Source organism: Maniola jurtina, chromosome 3 (genome assembly GCF_905333055.1).
Source record: "Maniola jurtina chromosome 3, ilManJurt1.1, whole genome shotgun sequence".
NCBI lineage: Eukaryota > Metazoa > Arthropoda > Insecta > Lepidoptera > Nymphalidae > Maniola > Maniola jurtina.
Genome location: NC_060031.1, coordinates 13,839,433 through 13,861,457, shown reverse-complemented (window position 1 = coordinate 13,861,457; position 22,025 = coordinate 13,839,433). Strand labels below are relative to the sequence as shown.

The 22,025-nt window shown below is 37.3% G+C and overlaps 6 protein-coding genes across 13 annotated transcripts in view; 3 read left to right on the top strand and 3 right to left on the bottom strand.

Annotated features, from left to right (window-relative positions):
* The window catches only part of LOC123881009 (serine/threonine-protein kinase 17A), a 303,828-nt gene extending 300,517 nt beyond the window's left edge, over nt 1-3,311 (bottom strand). Inside the window, exon 1 of the mRNA XM_045929524.1 lies at nt 2,685-3,311. Coding sequence (XP_045785480.1) covers nt 2,685-2,830 — 146 coding nt within the window. The 5' untranslated portion in view covers nt 2,831-3,311. The remainder of the gene's footprint in view (nt 1-2,684) is intronic.
* Nucleotides 3,312-5,800: 2,489 nt separating this feature from the next.
* On the bottom strand, nt 5,801-8,817 carry LOC123881197 (DNA-directed RNA polymerase III subunit RPC9-like). Its single transcript, XM_045929853.1, has 4 exons — nt 8,621-8,817; nt 7,748-7,868; nt 6,575-6,727; nt 5,801-5,958 (listed from the first exon to the last, which is right to left on the bottom strand). The coding sequence occupies exons 1-4, from the start codon at nt 8,626-8,628 to the stop codon at nt 5,869-5,871; spliced, it is 372 nt and encodes a 123-aa protein (XP_045785809.1). The 5' UTR covers nt 8,629-8,817; the 3' UTR covers nt 5,801-5,868.
* Nucleotides 8,818-10,150: 1,333 nt separating this feature from the next.
* LOC123879854 (glutamine synthetase 1, mitochondrial-like) lies at nt 10,151-11,450 on the top strand. Its single transcript, XM_045927747.1, has one exon. The coding sequence runs from the start codon at nt 10,257-10,259 to the stop codon at nt 11,448-11,450; it is 1,194 nt and encodes a 397-aa protein (XP_045783703.1). The 5' UTR covers nt 10,151-10,256.
* Nucleotides 11,451-11,640: 190 nt separating this feature from the next.
* Nucleotides 11,641-13,005, top strand: LOC123879847 (glutamine synthetase 1, mitochondrial-like). Its single transcript, XM_045927741.1, has one exon. The coding sequence runs from the start codon at nt 11,646-11,648 to the stop codon at nt 12,846-12,848; it is 1,203 nt and encodes a 400-aa protein (XP_045783697.1). The 5' UTR covers nt 11,641-11,645; the 3' UTR covers nt 12,849-13,005.
* A 1,572-nt stretch (nt 13,006-14,577) lies between these two features.
* LOC123881107 (plasminogen activator inhibitor 1 RNA-binding protein-like) lies at nt 14,578-16,560 on the top strand. The gene has a single exon (XM_045929684.1). It carries the CDS (start codon nt 14,774-14,776, stop codon nt 15,959-15,961), a length of 1,188 nt encoding a protein of 395 aa, XP_045785640.1. The 5' UTR covers nt 14,578-14,773; the 3' UTR covers nt 15,962-16,560.
* The window catches only part of LOC123881104 (E3 ubiquitin-protein ligase HECW2), a 128,351-nt gene continuing 122,377 nt past the window's right edge, over nt 16,052-22,025 (bottom strand). For all 8 annotated transcript variants that reach the window (XM_045929676.1, XM_045929677.1, XM_045929678.1 and 5 more), the window contains 3 exons: nt 21,639-21,851; nt 21,013-21,179; nt 16,052-18,599 (listed from right to left, as the gene is read on the bottom strand). In XM_045929676.1, the coding sequence (XP_045785632.1) occupies nt 18,341-18,599; nt 21,013-21,179; nt 21,639-21,851 (639 nt within the window). In that variant the 3' untranslated portion in view covers nt 16,052-18,340. The remainder of the gene's footprint in view (nt 18,600-21,012; nt 21,180-21,638; nt 21,852-22,025) is intronic.

The following is a 22,025-nucleotide window of genomic DNA, read 5'->3' as shown; positions in this document are numbered from 1 at the left end:
AATAGGTTTTGATGTTATACAATTTTAGTATAAGGTACGACGCGACCGACATCAGACGATGGGAAAAGTTGTTGGGCATGTCCTCATATCGATTTAGCGACACACACATAAATATCAGTCAGTACAATTTCGCGTGCAGTGTGCTACATGCTTTATACCTACTTAATAAAAAATACGTAGGATAGAAAAGAACAAAATGTAGCTCGAATTTAATCAGGACAGTAATTTAAAATTTAGATACGATTTAGTACTTAACTAGGCTGTATGATTAACGACCTTTGTCTTATCCGAAAAACTAAATTAAAAAAAAATACTTTCAATCTGTCAAATGAAAATTTTCCCGCTACCTCACTCGCCAAAGTTTAGTTTACAATTTAGTGTTTGAAACAGAGCAAAAAGCAAGAATTTTAGGATTTTTATCATAAAAATCTGTTAAATTGGAACTATTCATTTATTTCATGTTTTAAAGAAAGTATTTTAAAGGTAAATCACTAGTTAGTGCCTAAAAAACTAATAAAACAGTGTAAATATTTATCCAGTTGTTAAAAAGTACTTACTGGGATGTGGGACCACAATCTTTAATAAATTGTAAACTTAAACTGAAGCCAACTGATTATTACGTAAGTATTAAGTTTTCAAGAAAAAATTACAAAATCAATTTTGTTAGGTAAGTACGCACCTAGTAATTTTGTTGCAGATTAACAAAATAATGTAGGTATTATACCAACACTGAGTGAGCAGTTGAACCCACTTATTAAACAAGTTTCATCTGAATTGATATCTTAAAATATGTTATTTAAAAGTATTGTATATTAATTGAGTAGGTAAGTATTCTCTTAGGATTGATTCACATAGACAGCAAATCAAAGTGAAAATCTAAAATTTTACATAACTAGAATATTGACCTCTATCTCAACAAAATAAACAATGAACTTGTGCATTACATTGTGGAGATAGAAGTGCTATGCAAAATTGACGATTTTCACTTGGAATTGCTATTATTAATATAAATCAACCCTTTAATAATTAACTTTGTACCTTAGTCTTTCAATATTATTAATGCCTGTTCAGATTACTTTTTACACCAAATGTACGTAATTTTTTTGTACTTAATTAAAAAATTAAGTAAATAGATAAATAATATTGAACAACTGAGTTACATAATTACTATACTTAAGTTATCAATTTTGATTTTATTATTTACTTGAACTACCTACTATTAAGTATAATTACTTAATTGACCCCACTCTAATGCAATACTGGAAAAGGTTATTTTACAGCAACATTAAGAACTATGCTTGATTACAAATCTATGTACCTATTATATCTATCATAATATGCAATTGCAAATGAAATACTAAAAGTTAATTGTCATCATACCCACCAATAAACAAGCACAACCCATTAGTGAAGGTCTCTGTCTGCCACATTGGGCCAACATTTCCTCATCCAGCCACATCTCATCACTCTGAAGTTTTGTTTTTCATTTACAGATCAGTGCATATATGCAAACCCTGCTGGTAAATGCTGACACTGGCTGAGGTGGAGTGGACTAGTTAAAGTGCACCACAAACTGTCTCTACTTTACATAAGTAGGTCATCAGTCCCTTTTAAAACGATTGTGATCACAAGCCTGTGAATTTATCTACTTTTGGACATAGGCCTTATTGCATCTTATGTAGCAAAACCCAAACAAGCATTGGCCGGACGTTGTGAATATGGACTTGAAAGCCAATAGACTGAGTAACTCAGATAATCAAAACTGGGCAACATCTAGGAAAGAGGACACCATCTAGGTGGGAAAACACTAAGTCGAAGAAGACATTATAACAAATAAGTCATAGTCAAACATAAACATTCATGATTCAATTCATGGTTTATAATTAACTTATTAAATCTAAAGTTACTTAATTTAAATATTAAGTATTTGGACTATAAAAGTGACTTTGTTTATTAATATTTTAAACACTTGATTGATTAAGTTTGGGCCTGTGTGTATTAAATTGATCAGAAATTGTTTACAATCCTTCAAAATGTAAGAAATATGATTATGGATGCTCATGTACAATACTTGAGTCTCAATACAGGTGAATAAAACAATGTTATCTTCACTATCAACACACTCAGCTATCATCAGTCATTTTTATCAGGAATGTTGAGATAAACATTATATTATGCCCAGCCATTTCACAAGGCAACTGTAAATTATATGTTACAATCACACTCAAACACTGAGTACAAGCATCTATGTGTTTGTGTAATAAAACTGTATGGCTATAAGTGCTAGCCTATGACACACACTGATAGAGCTGATAATATGGCCATGAAATTATTTTATGTTTATTATTTCTTAAATCAAATTAATATGAGCAAATGAAAGCAATATGAACAAATACTTAACATATTAAAACATATGCAGATATCTGCTAGCTGATGATTTAATTAAAGACAAATTTAAATATGATATACAAGTGTTGGGACTTAGAAACCTGTTGCTGGTGGCAAGTTTATTATCAATATAACTTGTGACTTTGAGAGCAACTTTTATAGGCTTGAATGGAAACGCCTAGCGAGAGATCCTGCTATTTATATCGTAGTTTCTTTAGACTTTTATGTGTTATTGAAAAGTTTTAGAACAAAGTTATGTGACATTGGTGACAAGTTGTGAAGTTGTACAAACTGACCTTGCAAAGGGTGTCTGTTCGACGTGATAGACGTCTGTGATCGGCTCCGTGCGCATGATGCTGCGGAGTCGCTCCTCAGAGAGCTCCAACAGCCCATCACTCGCCGTTTTGAAGTCAGCCTTGCTCAAACCACTCAAAACACTCATTTTCAATGCGTCGCGACTAACGACCGACTCGAAAAGAACTCCAAATTGTCACAAAACGAAACACAGTAGTCCTTATACTGAACGAATTCACTTATACGTTATAAAAGCGTCGACTTAAACCATTTTAAATGCCTCCGTTTTCTCAAAAGGTAACTGAATGCTCTCCCTTGTCATTGCGAGAAGCGGTTAAGGTTTCGAAGGCTCGAACTAACGAAGCTCCACTTTATATTATGCACGGTTGATAAACAAACATTTGTTTCACTTCATTTTCTTAACGAAAAGTAATAAGACAATTTGTTTATTTACACACGCGTTTCGAGTAAAACTTTAAAATTGTCAAACGCGGTTGGACAGCTGCGAATCGACGAGTCGACCGCACTTCGCCGTACACGTTTCTGTTGCCACTTGCCAGCGCTCTCGTCGCGGACTCGCTGCTCGCTGCTCGGCGCTCGCTGATACTTCGAATTCCGCTTCTGGCGAATGTCACTATTCTGTTGTTTCAAGTTCGAAAGTTGCATGGCCGTACGTCACTTGGGGTCATTACGATGCCAAGTGTGTAACTAGATGGCGTTGAAAACTAGAATATTTTTGTGTTGCTATATTACAAAAATAATAACATACGTCGTTTAAAAACATGATGTCATATAATATTGTGCCTTTAAAATAATTTTGATTAACAAAACATGTAACATAATGTTCACACTGATTTAATATTATAACAAAACAAGTAACATATACATACATCTATGCAAGAAAGTACTTTCAACTACATAACAACACTAAAATACCTAAGAAAATGGTTTGACTTTACAATGCACCTATGTAGTTCTTCCATATTCGTAAAGATGGCAGTGGCATGAAGTATTCTCATGGAATTAGGAAGACGTGCAAACTAAATACGTCCTACTTGTAGGTATATGTAATTTTATTGTTCGTACACGGTATGATCCATGAGGTAAGGTGTTAATAAATAAATACTCCTCCATAGGTAATTCTGTTAAAAAGTCGGTCAAGTGCGAGTCTGACTCGCACACGAAGCGTTTGGTTCCGTATTTTTTTATTATTTGCTGTTATAGCGGCAACAGAAATGCAACTCTACCTACTCTACTCTAGGATTCACAAGATAGAGCCCACTGACGGACAAACGGACAGCGGAGGCTTCGTGATAGAGTCGCTGGCAGTTGGCGCCCTGCGGATACGGAACCCTAAAAATACCTCAGGATCTCTTCAGGATATTACCTTGCACTTTTCCAGACAATAGACATTAATGGCTTATGCTCTGATGATATTATTATCGTGTGTATGTGTAGTAGTTTTTATTAGGGTTCGTGGCACGGAACCCTGTGTACGCAAGTCAGAGTGCACTTGGTCGATTTTCAGGAATAATACGTCCATTAGACATCCATGAGGCCTACTGAACAAATTAAATACAGTGGACCCCTGGTAATCCGACGAACGTTTTGCAGGGCAGTGTCGAACTATCGAATTTGTCGGATTATAGATTACTGCCTAAGACCCCCTATAGTCCGGTTTTTTTTTACAAACAGTACCTTGTAATCCGAGAAATTAAAGATCCAATGATAAGATTCTGTATGTTCTACATACTCTGGAGTACAAATCATAGGTACCTACTTCACTATGTAAGTCAAAGTAAATTCAATAACAATAGACTTGTCGGATTACAGGGGGTGCCGGATTAGGCAGGGGCCGGATTACCGGGGGCCCACTGTATATAGTTAGTACACAACAAGTCGAGATGGCAATCAGGGTATTAGCGCGGGGGCTGAGCGGGTGTGCGGGGCGTCCCCAACTGATTGCCATCTCCACCTGCCGCGTTCTATACGTTCAGACATATTTTTTGGATGAGAATTTTATCCACTTTAATCCACCACGCCGGGTATTTTCTGGCTAATCTGTGCTCACCATCATCGTCTATATATCAATATCAAAGTACCTAATTATCTGATTGTAGTAGTAACAATAAAACAAATATTTGCGTTACGTTAATTTTTATTTATTTGCCAAGTCATATGCAAAAGCTTTGTACACTGAGCAGCTCCAGGGTTGTTAATTTCAAATCAAATCAAAATCATTTATTCAAAATAGGTACAAAGGGTGTACAATGTACACCTTTGTACCTATTTTGTTTGTCCGATTTTTAAGATTTGAAAGATGATATACACAGTGGTGATAATTAATTAGGTACGTAAACTTAAAACTAAAGCTACGAGGGTTCCAAACGCGCCCAAGTCTGAGAAGAGCACACAACAAACTAAGCCGGGTATTCTTTTATTTTTATTTGATAACAAACCACTTTACAAAATCAATTTTTCCTTGAAACAATCTTCATTTTGTAGAAAAATAGAAAATAAAATTTATTTTAAAATACCGATTTATACTAATCAATTATACACGTAATTTACATCACAAATTATACAAAAGTTCGAAGTTTCGGTCAAAACGAATCAGATACTGTGCGGGATACAGCACACAAATTGGCAAAAGTAATTGTGTATTAAAGTAAGAGTGAATTGACATCTAGGCAAGCGCGCTCCATCTTAGCCCCCATTATCAATTCCCAGCACTGCCGTCCTAACGAAGAGAGCAATAACTAGGTTTCGACTACTTTCGAGATATTCGCGGTTATGATTAGCTACTTACAAATCGTAATATTACATATTGCAGTTTTGATAACCAACAGAACCGAAACTACTGAAGATACAAAAAAGACGTCTAAGGCGAAAATATAGAGCTCATTTTCCTGATTACGGATATGGTCTTAAGTCAATTTGCCCAAAAACTCGACTTATTGCACTCTTTGTTAGGACGGCAGAGCAGGTCTGATTGCAGCCAAGTGCTAGACTATAAATTTAAAAAAAAAGTTTTCCAAAGCAACTAACAACGTCACTTAAAACACGTCCACGTCCATACAAGTTAGATAACACGGCGCGAACTATCTTCCTGCATCCAGTACGGGATTCGCGTCGGTTTGACAGAAGGTTGATAAAGTCAATAATAAAAAAATATTATATTTCATGCTATGAACTTGCTGGAAAGAATTCATTTGCCAGGGCTATAATTTTCCTGACATCTTCTTCTGATAACCTCTCTTCACTTTCTTGCACTATCTGAAATCAAATGAAAAATCAAATTTGAAAAAAAATATAATGTTGTATAATGTTGTTTGAGGAAGAATATAATGTTATACTGTATCTACCTAGATTTATCAGGTATCTAGATTGTCTAGATGAATTTAAATTACATCTGTGCTACTAGAGTGTAGATTACTTTACTATTTACGTTATGAGCAGGGCCTTAAACATTATCATTGGTATGGATATTTGTATCCATTTCCGTATTTGTGCAGGATTTCGAGATGTATAATCCCACCATCTTGAAACAAAATATGTTTGTTTTCGGGCAAATCTTTTGTATAAAACAAGCAAAGGTATTTTTTAAATAATGATGTTATTCAAAATCACAATGTTCTCACTTAATGAACCAAACAACAGGAATTAACATTGGTTTTAGATACTTTCTCATGATCAATCCATTACCCGTCCGCCTGACCATGGGCCTTCTCCCAGAATGAAAAAGGTTTGGCCATTGACTACCACATTGTACAAATGTTGTCAATCTGTAGGACACAATTCTTAGTTTGTATCAATACTATCTAGTGAATAATGACCAACTGAAGTGTTTAGTTCACTATTCCAAACATATTTCACACAAAATGATATTTACCAATTGTATCTCCAGTTCAGTTCTAGGGGGTGTGTTAACCATCATTAACTTCTCAGATTTAGTCAATTTGAAACCTTTCATGGCTTCCAGAAACTTCTGGATCGATTCCGCACTTTGATTCTGGCACTCTGTGTCTTGCAAGTAGTGAACTGTCTGCAAAATAATAACCACATGGTTTAAGTTTAAACATTAAATTGTTGTTTTTAGAATAGTCTTCGGGACAGGCAAAGACCTATAGATCTATGTTCTATACTATCTGTTGACAGTCTGTGCCTGTTATATTTCGTTTAAGGAAGACAAAACCTCAGCGGCTTTGTCTTCCTCTAAACTAAATCTGGAGTAGCTGCATCCTCCTCCTTTTGAAATTGCTAAAAAAGGACGGAAAATGAATTTTACATTTAATGACTAAATATTAGGGCACACTACACAATAGGCTTGCAACTGCTAGCCAAAGTCAGGAGGTTTGACAGCTCTAAATTTAATTTAAAACTGTCTATTCTTTTCATATTACATTAGTAAGAAGAGGATGCAAATAGTCTAAAATTTAGTTCCCAACAGATTCAGTACCAATGTGAATGTAGATCAATATAAAACATGTTTTTGACAATCAAATATTTTACAATTTTGGAATTCTTAACTTAAACTTTCAATTTATTCACATAACCAGCGAGGTGCAAGCTTCCTAATAATGTTCATCATCATCATCATCAACCCCTTACCGGCTCACTACTGAGCATGGATTGGCTTTCTGAATGAGAAGGGTTTGACCAAAGTACCATCCTGTCAGAGTGTGGATTGGCATACTTCATGTTTGAGAACATTATGGAAAACTCTTATGTTTGAGAACATTATGGAAAACTCTTAGGCCTCCTCACCTTAGTTCACATGCTTCACTGTTAATGTTCATACTTAATTGCTTAAAACACACATTACGCAGAAATGTTAGAGGTGGATCCAGGATTGACCTTCTTGTCTAAAATGTATTTTTTTTAAACTTGGCAACAATGTGTATAATAAACAAACCCTACAACTATCCTTCTCTTAATATTCTGCATTAATATCATTTTGAAGATTTAATGTGCTACTGTGTGTGAACTGAACAAAGTTTTTAATTATTTGAAACAGAAAATTAGTAACTTAGAAAGGGCTCTATAATGTGAGAAGTTTTAGCACCTCATATGTCACAGTAGCTAATGATCCTTCCCTTTTATGCTTCTTCTGTGTATTATCTTTCAACTTCTGTAATATCTGCATCACTTCATAGTTGCACAAAAATGCTGCATTTGCCTTTGTTCTGAAAGCAAGGAATACATTTTTATCAGTAAAAAAATACTAGTTTTTCCCATAACATTGTGTGGATTGAGGTTTCTAAAGATCACATTGAAATTTTTAAAATTTCTTTCTTGGTGTAGGTCTACATTATACTTATTAATAAAGAGAACCTACATTTAAAATCTCTAGACCCAGGGATTTTAGCTCTATGTTGATATATCAGGCAGATATAGCAAATAGATTATGTTGGCTCTAGATAAACAAAGTTTACAAGAATACACACGAGCAAGAAAAGATGGGTGTGGAATGGTTGTAAGTATTAAACAGCTGCGTAGGCAGTGCTCTGCAATCGCGACCCCACCTGGTGACGCTGTAAATGGGCAGGACGACCTACGCAGCTTCCTCAATCCTTTATTTATCCTGAAATATTGAACCAGGGACTCTTTATACCTAACCCCGGTGGTAAAACGAATTGTTAAGGTCTTGGATGGTTGTGAAACAAATTTTATGTTACTGGCCTTGAAGGTTCAGCTAAGTCAAGAGTAGTTTTACTTGGCGCTCTAATTTTAATGGTGGGTTAAAAATATACTACTCTACCTAATATAGTAATTGTATTGAATTAATATGGTATGCAGTTTGTACCTAGGTACTGTGCTGTTATTTATTAATTGCTGAATTGGCTGAAGTGGTACTTTGGAGCACATGAAGATTGGAATTTAGAGTAAGTAAATAAATAAGTATACTTAGCTACTTGATAAATTATTAGTTACTTACGTTTCCATTACTAACGGTACCTATTACAATCAATTGGATATTGTGGATTATTTTGTTGCTGTGGATATCAACATGGTATATCAACACAACTCTTACTCATACAATATCCAAATTCCAAGATTCTGAGTACAACAATGAGCAAAGCAGCAAAGCAATTAATTATCAATATAAAATAAATAATAAATATGACTATGACAACTGACAAGCCAATCAATGACAATGACAACTGAATGACATTGACGTGACCAGTTAAAATAGTATCATAGAGAAATTATGTCATCCAACGGGATTCCGCTCCTGTTTCGTTCTTGCTCTATGGATTTTGTAAGGTGCAGAGTTACGGGTAACTTTAGAAAAATTAGAACTTTTCAAAAAAAAATGTAGACTTTTTCAAAAATAATTTGGCGGGCATTTACTTGCATCAATGGGCTCATTCGACATGATTTTTGCATTGTTATTATTGGTCGTTAATTTAATTAATAATAGATAAAATCGAAGCTGGCGAGAAACTAAGTTAGGTACATACTGCCAAAATGTCGTTATAGCAAAGAGACAGTCAACGGTATGGTGCTTTGAACATGAGCCGACTTTTCCGAAATGAACCATGCACGAAACCATGAAACACAGAAAAAAATGGTTAAGTACCTCATTTGCAAATCGGTACACATTACTACTGTGGTGGTAGAGGATAAAAGGGTGGTTAACTCTGAATGATCTATTTATTTATTTATTTAAACAGCTTTATTGCACAAGAAATACAAAGATAATAATAAATGATACAATTTTAGAAATGCTAAGGGCGACCTTATCACTAAAGTGATCTCTCCCAGGTAACCCGTATGTTCCGTACATGGTACCCGTAGGTAGGTTTATCTATGAAAGTTTGTGCCTCAAAAGTATTGTTAGCTTTATTAATTTTAGAGTGCCACCCCTTTTATTAATTATTCTGAGGTCAGCTTGGTGTGACAAGCGGCCAAAGTTAAGAATCCGGGATCTTCTCTGGCATTACGACAACGCCGCTCCACATACTTCTGCCAGAATACTCAACTATTTCACTTCGAAAAACATGCCTATTCTATTCTATTCTATCTTACCAGCCACATTTGCCCTTGTCATTTTTACCTGTTTTCAAAAATCAAAGAAAAAAATAAAAATAATGGGGTTGAAATGGGTTGAAAGAAAAGAAGGTGCCCTAGTTGCTAGAACTTTGGAATTTCTGAGATGTTAATAAAAGAATGATCAGAAGTATTTTCCATAAAAGTTTATACTAATCTAAACATGTCTAGGATGAATGCTTACTTCGAAAAAATCGATACCTGTATTATAGAATGCAATTTATAATTTTTGAATATCTAACGATCTGATTTCTTTTGGCATAATCCTCGTACCTATTGTAAAGCAATGGGCAGTGAACGCCATAAAAAGGCTTAGTCACTGTAAGTTTTGAGATAAGACTTAGATACGTCCCATTCGCAATTTCATGTTATAATAATCTTTTTAATGCTACTAGATTTTTTTTTCTCATAACCATCCTGATATTTCCAAATCGATTTATTTGATTTTCGTCATATTTGTTACAGACATTTTTAATAAATTAATTATTTAACTAGGTACTTTGATAACTTTTGTTAAAGTTATGACTATTATGAAATTAATTTTATATAAAAGAAATAATATCCTCAAAATTTTCTCTAATATTCGAATTCATGCGCGTACTGTGGCTCAAGAACATTTTTCCTCTGGAACAACGAAAATGAATACGCCAATAAACGCTTATTATAACCACTATATCAATTTAGCGTTGCCAAAAGACAAAATATTAGCAACGTATGTTTGGATTGACGGAAGTGGAATCAATTTGCGTTCTAAGGATCGTATTTTAGAGAGGGTACCATGTGATCTCACAATGGTACCTAAATGGTCATTTGATGGAAGTTCAACAGGCCAAGCTAAAACGCATGACTCGGACACTATGTTAATTCCTTGTGCAATTTATAGAGATCCATTTCGTAAAAGTCCACACATCATTATACTTTGTGAAACATTTCATGGTGATGGGAAACCCACAGCAACTAATCACAGAGCACATTGCGCAAATGTACTTAGTAGAATATCAGACCAAGAACCATGGTTTGGAATTGAACAAGAATATACTATGTTCGATACGGATATGTGGCCACTAGGATGGCCAAAATGTCGTGGCTTTCCAGTAACTAAATCAAAATTTTCATATTGTGGCAACGGCGAAAACATCGCTGGAAGAGAGATTGTAGAATGCCATGCGAGAGCTTGTATTTACTCCGGTATGGACTACGGAGGATGTAACGCTGAGGTTATGAAAGGATCTTGGGAATATCAAGTTGGAACCACTTTAGGGATAAAAGCTGCAGATGACTTATGGGTCGGGCGGTATATTTTAAACAGGATAGCTGAACATTTTAGTACTATTATCAGTTACCATCCAAAACCAATGGGAAAACATCAACCAGGAATAGGCTGTCATCATAATTTTAGTGTTAAAAAAATGAGAGATGATGGAGGACTAGCTGAAATAGAAAGAGTGAGTAAAATCCTTTGTGATAAACACATGGAGTACATGAACAGCTATGGACTTGGAGATGGAACAGAAAACAAGAAAAGGCTTACAGGAAAGTTTGAGACTGCCTCTTTCGACACATGCAAGTGGGCAGTGGCAGATAGAGGAGCATCGGTGAGAATTCAGAGAGGAGTTATGTTAAAAGGAAAAGGTTTTCTTGAAGATAGAAGACCAGCTGGAGATTGCGATCCGTATCGAGTTTGCGCTCTCTTAGCAGATACTTGCTTGAATTGACAGGCTTGATAGCGCTTGCTTTTCTGAAAACAGTTTAAAAAAATATTTTACGACACAAGGACACGTCTTTCAATTTTAAATTAAGTATGCGTCAAGAAAAATTTAACAGAATACGAAATATTTTATAGAAAAATTTCCGTTTCATTTAAATGTTAAATTCTCTAAAAGTTGTTGAAAAAAGAATAAAATCCCAAGATGGAGAGCTTTTTGAAGTGTTTTTGTAAACTGCAAAACCATGTAGGCATATTTTCCATATCAAAAAGGTATATGCTAAAACAATCTATTAATCATATTATGAACAAAAAAGTAATGGACAGATACATAAGACTACCAATGCCCTGCAATAAGGTTTTGGCAACATACTGCTGGATCGACGGATCAGGCATCAACATGAGATGTAAGGATAGAATTCTGAACTGTACTCCTCACAGCGCCGACGTAGCACCCGGTTGGGGTTTTGATGGGAGTTCCTGTGGTCAAGCCACCACTGATAACTCCGACGTGAGCTTGAAGCCTTGTGCGGTATATAGAGACCCTTTCAGACTAGAGCCCCATGTGATTGTGCTCAACGAAGTGTATATGGCAGACGGTTCACCAGCCGCTACTAATCATAGGAAATTCTGCAATGATCTTTGTGAAGCGCATAGATCTGAAGAGCCATGGTTTGGTCTAGAGCAGGAGTATACTATGTTGGATGTTGACGGCTGGGGTTTGGGCTGGCCTAAAGGAGGTGGTTTCCCAGCTGTTAATTATGAGTTTTCTTACTGTGGAGTAGGCGCTAAATATATAGCTGGAAGAGATGTAAGTGAAGCTCATTCAAAGTGCTGCTTGTATGCAGGGTGTGATTTTGAGGGTACAAATGCTGAGGTTATGTTCGCTTGCTGGGAGTGGCAAATAGGTACAACCATAGGTATAAAAGCTCCAGATGACTTGTGGATGTCACGATTTCTTATGTCTCGAGTAGCTGAAGACTACGGTGTTGTTATAACTTACCACCCAAAGCCCATGGGCCCGAAACATCCAGGTGTTGGTATGCATCACAATTTTAGTACAAAAAGAATGCGTTCAGATGGCGGTTACAAGTTCATCGAGGAATGTATTAAAAAATTAGAACAGAATCATATGAAGCATATGAAACGATACGGAGCTGATGAGCAAACAAATCGCATGCGGTTGTCTGGAAAGTTCGAGACGGCACCTTTTGAAAAGTTTTCTTGGGGCATAGCGAACAGAAAAGCCTCTATTCGATTACAAAGAAACATAAAAGAGAAAGGTAAAGGTTTCATGGAGGACCGAAGACCGGCTGGGGACTGCGATCCCTACCTTGTTTGTGGGTTGTTGATGGATACTTGCCTAGGATCAGGAGGAAGTGGTGGCAAAGGCAAGAAAATATGTTAGTGATAATAACTTTCAGCACTTATTAGCGTATGTATGCCAAAATGCTGTACATTGGTGATGTTTTATTTGTAACCGAATTTTCTAGGATTTCAAACTTTTGTAAAGTTTTAGTTTATTTGCTTTGTGATTTTTTTTAAATAAATATTGTTAAAATGTTTATATTTATTTTGGTTTGAAATATTTTAGATGGAATCATAAATGTATGAAAAAAATATTTTAGATGGTTATAAATCTGCTAAATAAAAAAATAGACGAATAAACTTTTGAAAGTACTTTGAAATTGTGAAAATATAACTATCCCACTTATTATTCTGAATACCCTTCACCGAGCATAACCAGCATGAGAAAAGCGCTAGTTGCTCTTTAAAAAAAAATTTACATCATTCTTTTTTTGCATAAGGTAGGTACCTACTACCTACCTAATGCGTGGAGCGCGTCATCCTAAAACGTTAAAGTTTGTATGTATGTATTATGGATGTTTGTGAATCTTTCACGCAAAAACTACAGAACAAAGGCTGAAATTTGAAATGGAGATGTAGGTATACCCTGTATTAACACATAGGCTTTTTTTATCTCAAAGAATCAATGAGTTCCAACGCGATTTTTAAAAACCAATATCCACGGGAATGAAGTCGTGGGCATCAGCTAGTCTTTTATAATGTAAAAGTTTTAAAAGTGTAGTGTTAAAGTTTGCTTGAATATTTCTATTCAACTTAAACTTGCTTCAACAGATTGAATGTGTAATTGAAATGTACATATGCACTTTTATTTTCGCAATATTTTAAAAAATCCGGAGAGAATATTCACAAAATTAACGCATAAAACTATAATATATTAATGTTACCCACCCTGTACTGACCTTATTGGCTCTGAGTAGAAAACCATAAACAGCAGAAGTGCCACTTTTGGGGATTTCAGCCTATATTTAGGGGAAAGGAAGATTTTTAGGGGCAGGAATTTGTGAATTCGTCGAGGAGCTTCAAAAAACCATTACTGAAATCTAACCTTAGTACGAATAGAAAGTACACCAGAATGGAGAAATCATTGAGTGAGTGTGAGAGAAACAGCTTTTTAAAATTCAGGTTAATTCTCCAAACGTAGTCTGTGTAGAACAAAACGAATGAAAGCATAATGATGTGGTACGTTTTGACTTAAAATTCTTGCAGGGTGATTCAGAACACTTCGATTATTATCGACAACATGACTTGTATTTAGAATTTCTATTTATTACACAGGAGTTCATTCCCATTCTTTGTGCAAAAAACTTATGTATCCTTTTATTAAAAAACTAACGACCACCCGCGAATTCACGCCATGAAAATATAAATCATCAGTTATCCCTTTGAAAAAATCCAGCCTTCTTCTTCTTCTCTCTGGGCTGGTTTCCGCACTTAAACGTTTCCGTAAAATCCAGCCTTATTCCTTGTCTACATCGTAGACAGTATAGTTAGTGATTTTTAATGTTGTCACAGTTTAGTTGTCTAGGTAGCTTTGTAGACAAAGATAAGATTGGTTTTTTATACTTACATTATGCATTTACTATAGGTATCATAAAGGAAACTGTGCAAAGATCTCGGTGCAGGAAAAATTTTTATGAAGTCGTTGACATGTTTAAGATTTATGTTTGACCGCTTCCATTGTTACCCATTGGACTACAAGATGACGACACGATTTTAACACTTGAGGGAAATTTTAGTACGGGCTGGCAGCACTTAATCCGATCATAGACATTAAAAAGTTAAGAGTGCGGCCATTTTCATTCTCTGTTCTCCGTTCTCTATTCTTGCCGTCATATGGCGTTTTAGTGTGTTCTTTAGCCGCCATATTAAATAAATGAAATCAATAAAATAAGGCAAAATGTCGCTCCACTAAAACAATCCATAAACATCTAGTTTTTGTGTAATCAAAACATCAAGAGGATCACAATGGAGAATTCCTACGGTGTGGGGATAGTGAATAGATATGCTCTTTTCCTGGACGACGAGTCCGATCCTCTTGATGCTATAAAAGCTCGAGAGCAGGCAAAAGAGCAAAAAAAAAAGACCAAAGACGCCGAGAAGGAGAACAAGGGTAAACCCGAGGTCAAGCCTAAAGGCGGCAGTGTCGTTGTAAGGAAGGGAATCAAAGAAACCCAAAATGTGAAGTCCGTGGAAAATAAAAGTGGCGATCAACAGAAGAACAAAGGTCCGCCGCGAACGACCGATCGCAACACGGAGAGACCGCCCCCGCGGCGTCGCGAGGAGCGTCCGCAGAATGGAGCCGTCGAGAACAAGGAAGGAGCCAGGCCCCCTCGCCGCGACTTCGGCGACCGGAGGCCTAACTTCGAACGACGCAACTTCAACGAGAACCCCGAAGGAGGCGAGCGTAGGGGCCCCAGACCTCCGCGCGAGCCACGCGAAGGTCAGCGCGGTCCCAGGCCGGGCTACGATGGCCGAGGAAAGAGGGAGTTCGACAGGCGGTCGGGTTCGGACAAGACGGGCGTGAAGCCCGTCGACAAACGCGAAGGAGCCGGTCCCCACAACTGGGGAACGATCAAAGACGACTTGGACGAGTTGAACAAGACGGGGTCCGAAGGCGAGGCGGCCGAGGAGAAGCCCGCGGACGCGGCGGCGGCCGGCGACGGCCAGCAGCCCGAGCCCGAGCGCGCGCCGCCGGCCGAGGAGGAGCCGCGCGAGCTCACGCTGGACGAGTACAAGGCGCTGCGCAACGCCGCGCGCGCGCAACCGCAGTACAACCTGCGCAAGGCGGGCGAGGGCGAGGACCTGAGCCAGTGGAAGAACCTCGTGCTGCTGGAGAAGAAGAAGGAGGCAGAGCAAGCTGAGCACGAGGAGGAAGATGACGAGGAGTACGATATCGCTGACTACCCGCAGCGCGTGGGACGCCAGAAGCGCGTGCTGGGCATCGAGTTCACGTTCAACGACACGGCGCGGCGCGGCGGTACCGGTGGCCGCGGCGGGCGGGGGCGCGGGCGCGGGCGCGGTGGCCGCGGCGGAGGCGCCCCGGGCGGCGCACCACGCGAGCCGGAGGTGCCACCCGAGGAGCGGCCGGCGGCGCGCAGCCAGGTCGCTCCGCCTAAGGTGGACGACAGCAAGGATTTCCCCTCTCTCAGCTAGACTCGCGGCGAGTCTCCGTTCTTCTCTCCTTTCGAAAGTACGATAGAGATACAGATTAAATTGTATGTACCGTTATTTTTGAAGTAAATATACAAAATATTTACAGAGATGTGTATTATATTGCATTCGGTTGAGTCGTTGTCTCCATGTTGGTGTCTAAATCCTGCTGGTGAAGTGCAGTTCTTTAAATTTTTATCAGGGATGTGACGAAGGCGAGATCAGAGTGCGGCTCGGTGTAAGGGAGGGGAAGGACTCTGGGTTTACTTTGCATACACGTAGCAACAGTCATGCGTATATGAATCTATCTTAACAGTAGCTTCTATTATAATCACATCGGCTTACATTTATTTTGATGAGTTCTAATATCCGATAAGTTTTTAAAGTTGTGGACTGTGCCACATAATAAATTAACTCTGTCACAACTTAGCTTAGAGTATTGTGAATTAACCTGTTGCATTTTGTATCACAGTTTGTGTTGACAGATGCAGACTTTACACTGTAAATAGTTTTATAAATGTTTAAAAGATAAGGTCTTTAATAACAAGGTTGATTTTTGTTGTTACACAAACTTCTTGAAAAATAAACATTTTGTATGTGTGCATTCTTGCTTTATTGTTATTATTTTATTATTCAGTTGCAAATTTCACTTCCTCTAACAAGAACATCTTATGGTCACAAATGACTTCCTCCCCCTTGCAGCAAGTCCGTTCTGGTTTGATGCAGTTATTTCTGCCTGTAAGTTATCATATTTCCTTTGTCATTAAAATCTAGTTAGTAGGAGTTTCAATAATGATAAGTATCTGATGTGATGCTTATATTATTGACTTGATTTACTTATGTTTATTATATCAACGTCCAGATTAAATTATGACTAATGGAAGAAAAATAAAACCACAGTTTTATGTAAGTAATATTGTATATTGACACATTTGATCACTTTCACACAAAACAAGTTACTTAGAATTTACTCATAATAAAACAATATTCAATAGTTAAATACCCAACATAATAGAGCTATATTACTTACAAAAATAAAATGAACTTACACTTGAGTGTGATTTACATAAACAATAAATAATGTATTTACATACACTTGCATTCAATATGTGACCATTTCCATTGGTTTTACAGAAATTTTGAGCATGAAATTTCTCCAGATTGTTTGAATAGTTAATTTTACAATAAATTAACAGAGGAACATCAATATAAGATTAGCAAAACAAATCACAACATCCACATGTCAATTATTATATTAATTACATAAATAGGTAAGTGTAACTACAGGGATGAACAAGCAATATTATGATTTCTGTTGCAGTTATGTTTATTATAAGCATATATTTATATTAGCTGACTAGGAAGTGATGTTCGTAAATTTTAATAGCTTCTCTGTTATAGCCAATAAAGAGTGTTAAGAGGTAATCACTTATATGTGTTTAAATCGAAATAATTTAAAGAAACAAAATACTGATCGACAGAGTAACAAAACGCCAACTTATACAATTCTCAAAACTTGTAGGATTCTTAATATAACTATTATAAATTAGTGACATAAAAGCGTAATAACTAAACTTGGGACTTGAGCCCCGATTCACAGCCACAATATACTTCACTTACAATAAAAGTGTTTATAAAGTACAAACCTCCAATAGATACGTGGCTAGCTTTATTGTAAACGTTCTGGCACACCTACATTACATACATACAGCAAATAGATATAACACTATCTTTGTTTGTCCTCAACTATACAATCAATTGACTATTATTTACATGAGAGTCATAATACTCATAATTTACAGCGCTAATGTGTTTACAATCAACCTTAGTATATCAAACTCATTGTTTTATAAGCAGCTAGTTTATCTTTTGGTAAGGGTTTTAAGGCTGAGATCTAGGACTTTGACTTAGTGCAGACTAATATTGGGATATATAGAGAGTACTTTCACTTTGCTTAGTCCAAAGAGCTAAAACAAGACGGAAGTTGTGACTGACATAAATCTGTCTCACTAAACTGGGTCTTGAGTTTGAGCAAAGTCAAAGTGTCATCTATAGATTTCAGCCTTAGATAAAACGAGACATTTATGTCTATCAATTTTGTCTTGTAACTAAGGCTGAACTCTACAGCGCGCACTGGCTTTGGTCAGACTTAAGACAGTTAAAACGAGACAGATTTATAAAAGATACATGTACAATGTACATATTAACTTTATCTGGAGCAAAATCAAAGTAGGTTCTATAGATCTCAAGCTAAGTAAAGTCTTAGTATTCTATATCGATCTCAGACTAAGTTTTAACCACAGACTAGATTCAAAAGCAACAAAACGAGAAAATATCTTTTCAAGAAATTCACTGTCCACGCTTAATAAGCTAGTCTGGGATTTACTCAATTCCGAAGGTATTCGTTTCTTCGACGGCTAGCAGCAGTTTTTCATGTAGAAGCTGGAGCGTAGGGTAGGGCGGCAGGTCGAGCCTGTTGAAGCAGGTGTGGGCTCGAGGCAGTGACTCGATTCTTCCCCAGCGCTCTATGCAGAAGCGGCGCGGACCCGTCGAGCCTCGCAGTGCTGAGAAGCCCTCGTAAGGAATTGAGGAAGTGCCTGTGACGAACTGGACTAGACGGAGGCGCTGTTCATTCGTGAATCTGTAACAAGAACAAAAATAAGTAGGTATCATCATGATCAACCAATCGCTGGCTCACTACTGAGAACAAGTGCCAATCCTCTCAGAATGAGAAGGCTTTGGCCATAGTCTAGCACGCTGGCCGAGTGCGGATTGGCAGACTTCTCACACTTTTGAGAACATTATGGATACCTCAGGCATGCAGATTTCCTCACGATGTTTTCGATGTTATTAATTGCTTATAACGCATATAACTGAAAAGTTAGAATAGGTAAGTTGATAAGTGTAATTTATTGTTTTAATTTGAAGTAGGGAGTACACAGGTACTCCCTACTTCAAATACATACATACAAAGTGTAGGGGGATACAGCCTAAGATGGAGCGCGCTTGCCTAGAAGATGACTATTCACTCTTGACTGTTTCCATTTTCTAGAAAACTATTGGGTCGATTTTGATGCGGTTTTTTGCATTATCACCTAAGAGGTTCTTAGACACATTTTCAGGGTATTTGACCAGGGGACGCTGGATTTCGTCTTGGGTTTTTATGTGTACATTCTGTATAGCGAACTGACGCTGTATACTGAATTACTGACTGTATTTGAATAGAGTTTAGTCTGATTATATAATTCTCTGCACTAATGATCAAAGACGTGAGACATTTTAATTCAGTTTCAATACCAATCAATGAAAGTGTGGGCTTAAATTAATATGTTTTCAAGGTAACATTAAGTTAACGTTCACTTCGATCACTGAACCACTCGCCATTAGGTGAGATCGTAGACGAACGCGAAACATGTTCAAGATAAAAATGTGGTTAAAGATAATATACAATATTGTTTTCACTACAAATGTATTTCTCTTATCACTTTGTTCGTTGACCACATCCTTTAGTGTTATCTTATCCTCGAGTGAAAAGGAGTAAAAATAACTATATTTACTCCACCAACAGTTACAGTGTATAATTGTACCTACGTCTAGGACACTTACTTGATTAATTTATTTAAAAAACGATATTTCGAGAGTCCAGATCTAAGTTATACTTTTAAATAAGATGAAATGAAAAATATTATTAGGATATATGACTTTAAATATACACCAATAATGATGCATTACAGTATTTTATTATTATAGTATTTTATTTTATTATTATATTATAGCATTATAGTATTTTATTTTAATAGACTCTCTAGCCAATAGTTTATGGTAACAAGTGTAAATTAAAAATTTATAACACCCCCGACGAGTGAAGCTTACAGTAACTAGAAAAGACCGAAAAGACCTGATAACTTCCAAACGGCTGAACTGATTTTCTTGGACTATTCCGCGCCTACTATCTAAAGTATCTGAGTTTTCCAAAACATCATTTTCAAATAAATAATTATGTATTTAGGCAACGTCCATCTTGACAGCTTGACATTTGCCAATTGACATCATATTATGAACCTAACGGTTATCTAACCTTCTTTTCTACAAGAAAACTAGAAAAGAGCTGATAACTCTTAAACGGCTGAATCAATTTTTTTGGATTATAGCTAAGAACACTCTCGATCAAGCCACCTTTCAAACAAAAAAAACTAAATTAAGATCGGTTCATTCGTATAGGCGCTACGATGCCACAGACAGATACACAGATACACAGATACACAGACACACAGATACACAGATACACACGTTAAACTTATAACACCCCTCTTTTTGGGTCGGGGGTTAATAAGCAGGAATAATTCAGAAAGATTATTATTATAGAATTGGCTATCAATTCTTTTTCGGAATATGACTAAGTCAATCAAAAGTAATATCAAGTTTTATCAGAATATGACTAAGGTAAGTATAACGATTTTTAACGTTGGTCGGTAGGTATACCTAATAATATTTAAATGTGTTTGAGTAAACAATCTTGTTATGAAGAAGTCTGATAGGTACCTAGGTACTTACCTATAGCTGTAAGTATGTAAATCTGTTTACATACATACCTATGTGGAATGTAGACTGAAGGTAATCTATTGGGAACATTTCGCTAAGCCGAGCATAGGTCACGAAACAAATATTATTATCATTTTATCAATTTGAGCTAGGGTTATCAATTCTCTCGATATTCATATACTGTTTAGTGTGTACCTAATAATCCCAGTTACGAAAAGCACACCTCATACATAAAAAATTATGCTTGTGTAAATTCGTTACCAATGTGATCGCCTGCAGCTTAAACGGCTGCTAGATTTTAATAAATGAGGTGTCATTAGATTCATTGAATTGTAGGAGTCAGACTGGGTGGTGATATCTTTTTTTAATGAAAATAGCGAGCAAACGAGCAGACGGGTCACCTGATGTTAAGTGATTACCGCCGCCCATGAACATTTGCAGTTGTTCCGCCAGGCGCACCCGCTATGCTTCCCTATATCCCTATATGTATGTACACCAGTCGATATCCTCACCTGTCGATAGCCTGCCAGAAGCACAGTATAACGGGGTGCGCGTCATGGTAACCTCCCCTGTACTCGGTGTTGTTCCGCCAGTCCGCCACGTCTAGTTCCGGCGCGCCCGCTATCACGAGCTCCAGCTCGCGAGCGTCGAATGCTCCCACCAGTCTCGGGTCAACCACCTGATGGAACAAACACACGTTTCAGATAGTTGTAAGACAAATCAAGCGAAAAATGTGTTCATGAGGTTGTACAGGAGCTGTGTTGTAGGCTCGACCGTAACAATATGAAGATTGTTACGGTCCTCCGAGCTAGTGTTGGTCCTAGCTGATATTTTTATATTATACAAAACAAAAATACAAAAATATTTATTTCAGTAAAACAATTTCACATAGAACATAGAAATTGGGACCATCCCAGTAAGTGACTAGTATAACTACCAGTACTTGTGGCAGGCGGTCCCGCTTTTCCATAACATATGTTACAATTGAAATAAATAAGTAGTTTCTAATAGTCAGTAATTATATAATCAGCGTTCTAGGGAAAACTTCGTTCGCGCGATTTAGATTCCGCAGCGAGTGATTGAAGATAGCGGTAGCGCCATCTAGTGTCAGTATGTGGAGACGAATTACGATACGCACCTCGTGGAAGCCTCGCACGAGCCACTCGCTCTGCTCCGCCACGCCGCGCTCCACGCGCCAGCGCACGAGCTTCTCGAGGTACTCCTTCTTGTTGCGCTCGGTGACGGGCACGTCGCGGCCGCCCGTCTTCAGCTCGCGCTCCAGCACGCGGCCGTCCGCGAGCCGCTCCGACACCGCGAACGTCAGCTCCAGCGACGACACGCAGCGCGCCGACTGTAGCAACACATGAGCCCGTGTTATAAACGTTATATTCAGTATGTATACTAAATGATTACACGACAATTATACGGTGTAATTAGAATGCTAGCAGAAACTAAGCGTATTGTATTATCTAAACACAATCCAATACCAATAACTGATTGCCTTATATACCTATATTTTCAAAAC

Coding starts and splice junctions, on each gene's coding strand:
- LOC123881197 (XM_045929853.1), bottom strand. Junction 6,728..7,747: donor TAGCTACTGTGACATATGAG/GTGCTAAAACTT, acceptor ATTATTTTGCAG/ACAGTTCACTACTTGCAAGA. Junction 5,959..6,574: donor CTGAACTGGAGATACAATTG/GTAAATATCATT, acceptor ATTTGATTTCAG/ATAGTGCAAGAAAGTGAAGA.
- LOC123879854 (XM_045927747.1), top strand. CDS start 10,257: ATGACTATTATGAAATTAATTTTATATAAAAGAAATAATATCCTCAAA.
- LOC123879847 (XM_045927741.1), top strand. CDS start 11,646: ATGGAGAGCTTTTTGAAGTGTTTTTGTAAACTGCAAAACCATGTAGGC.
- LOC123881107 (XM_045929684.1), top strand. CDS start 14,774: ATGGAGAATTCCTACGGTGTGGGGATAGTGAATAGATATGCTCTTTTC.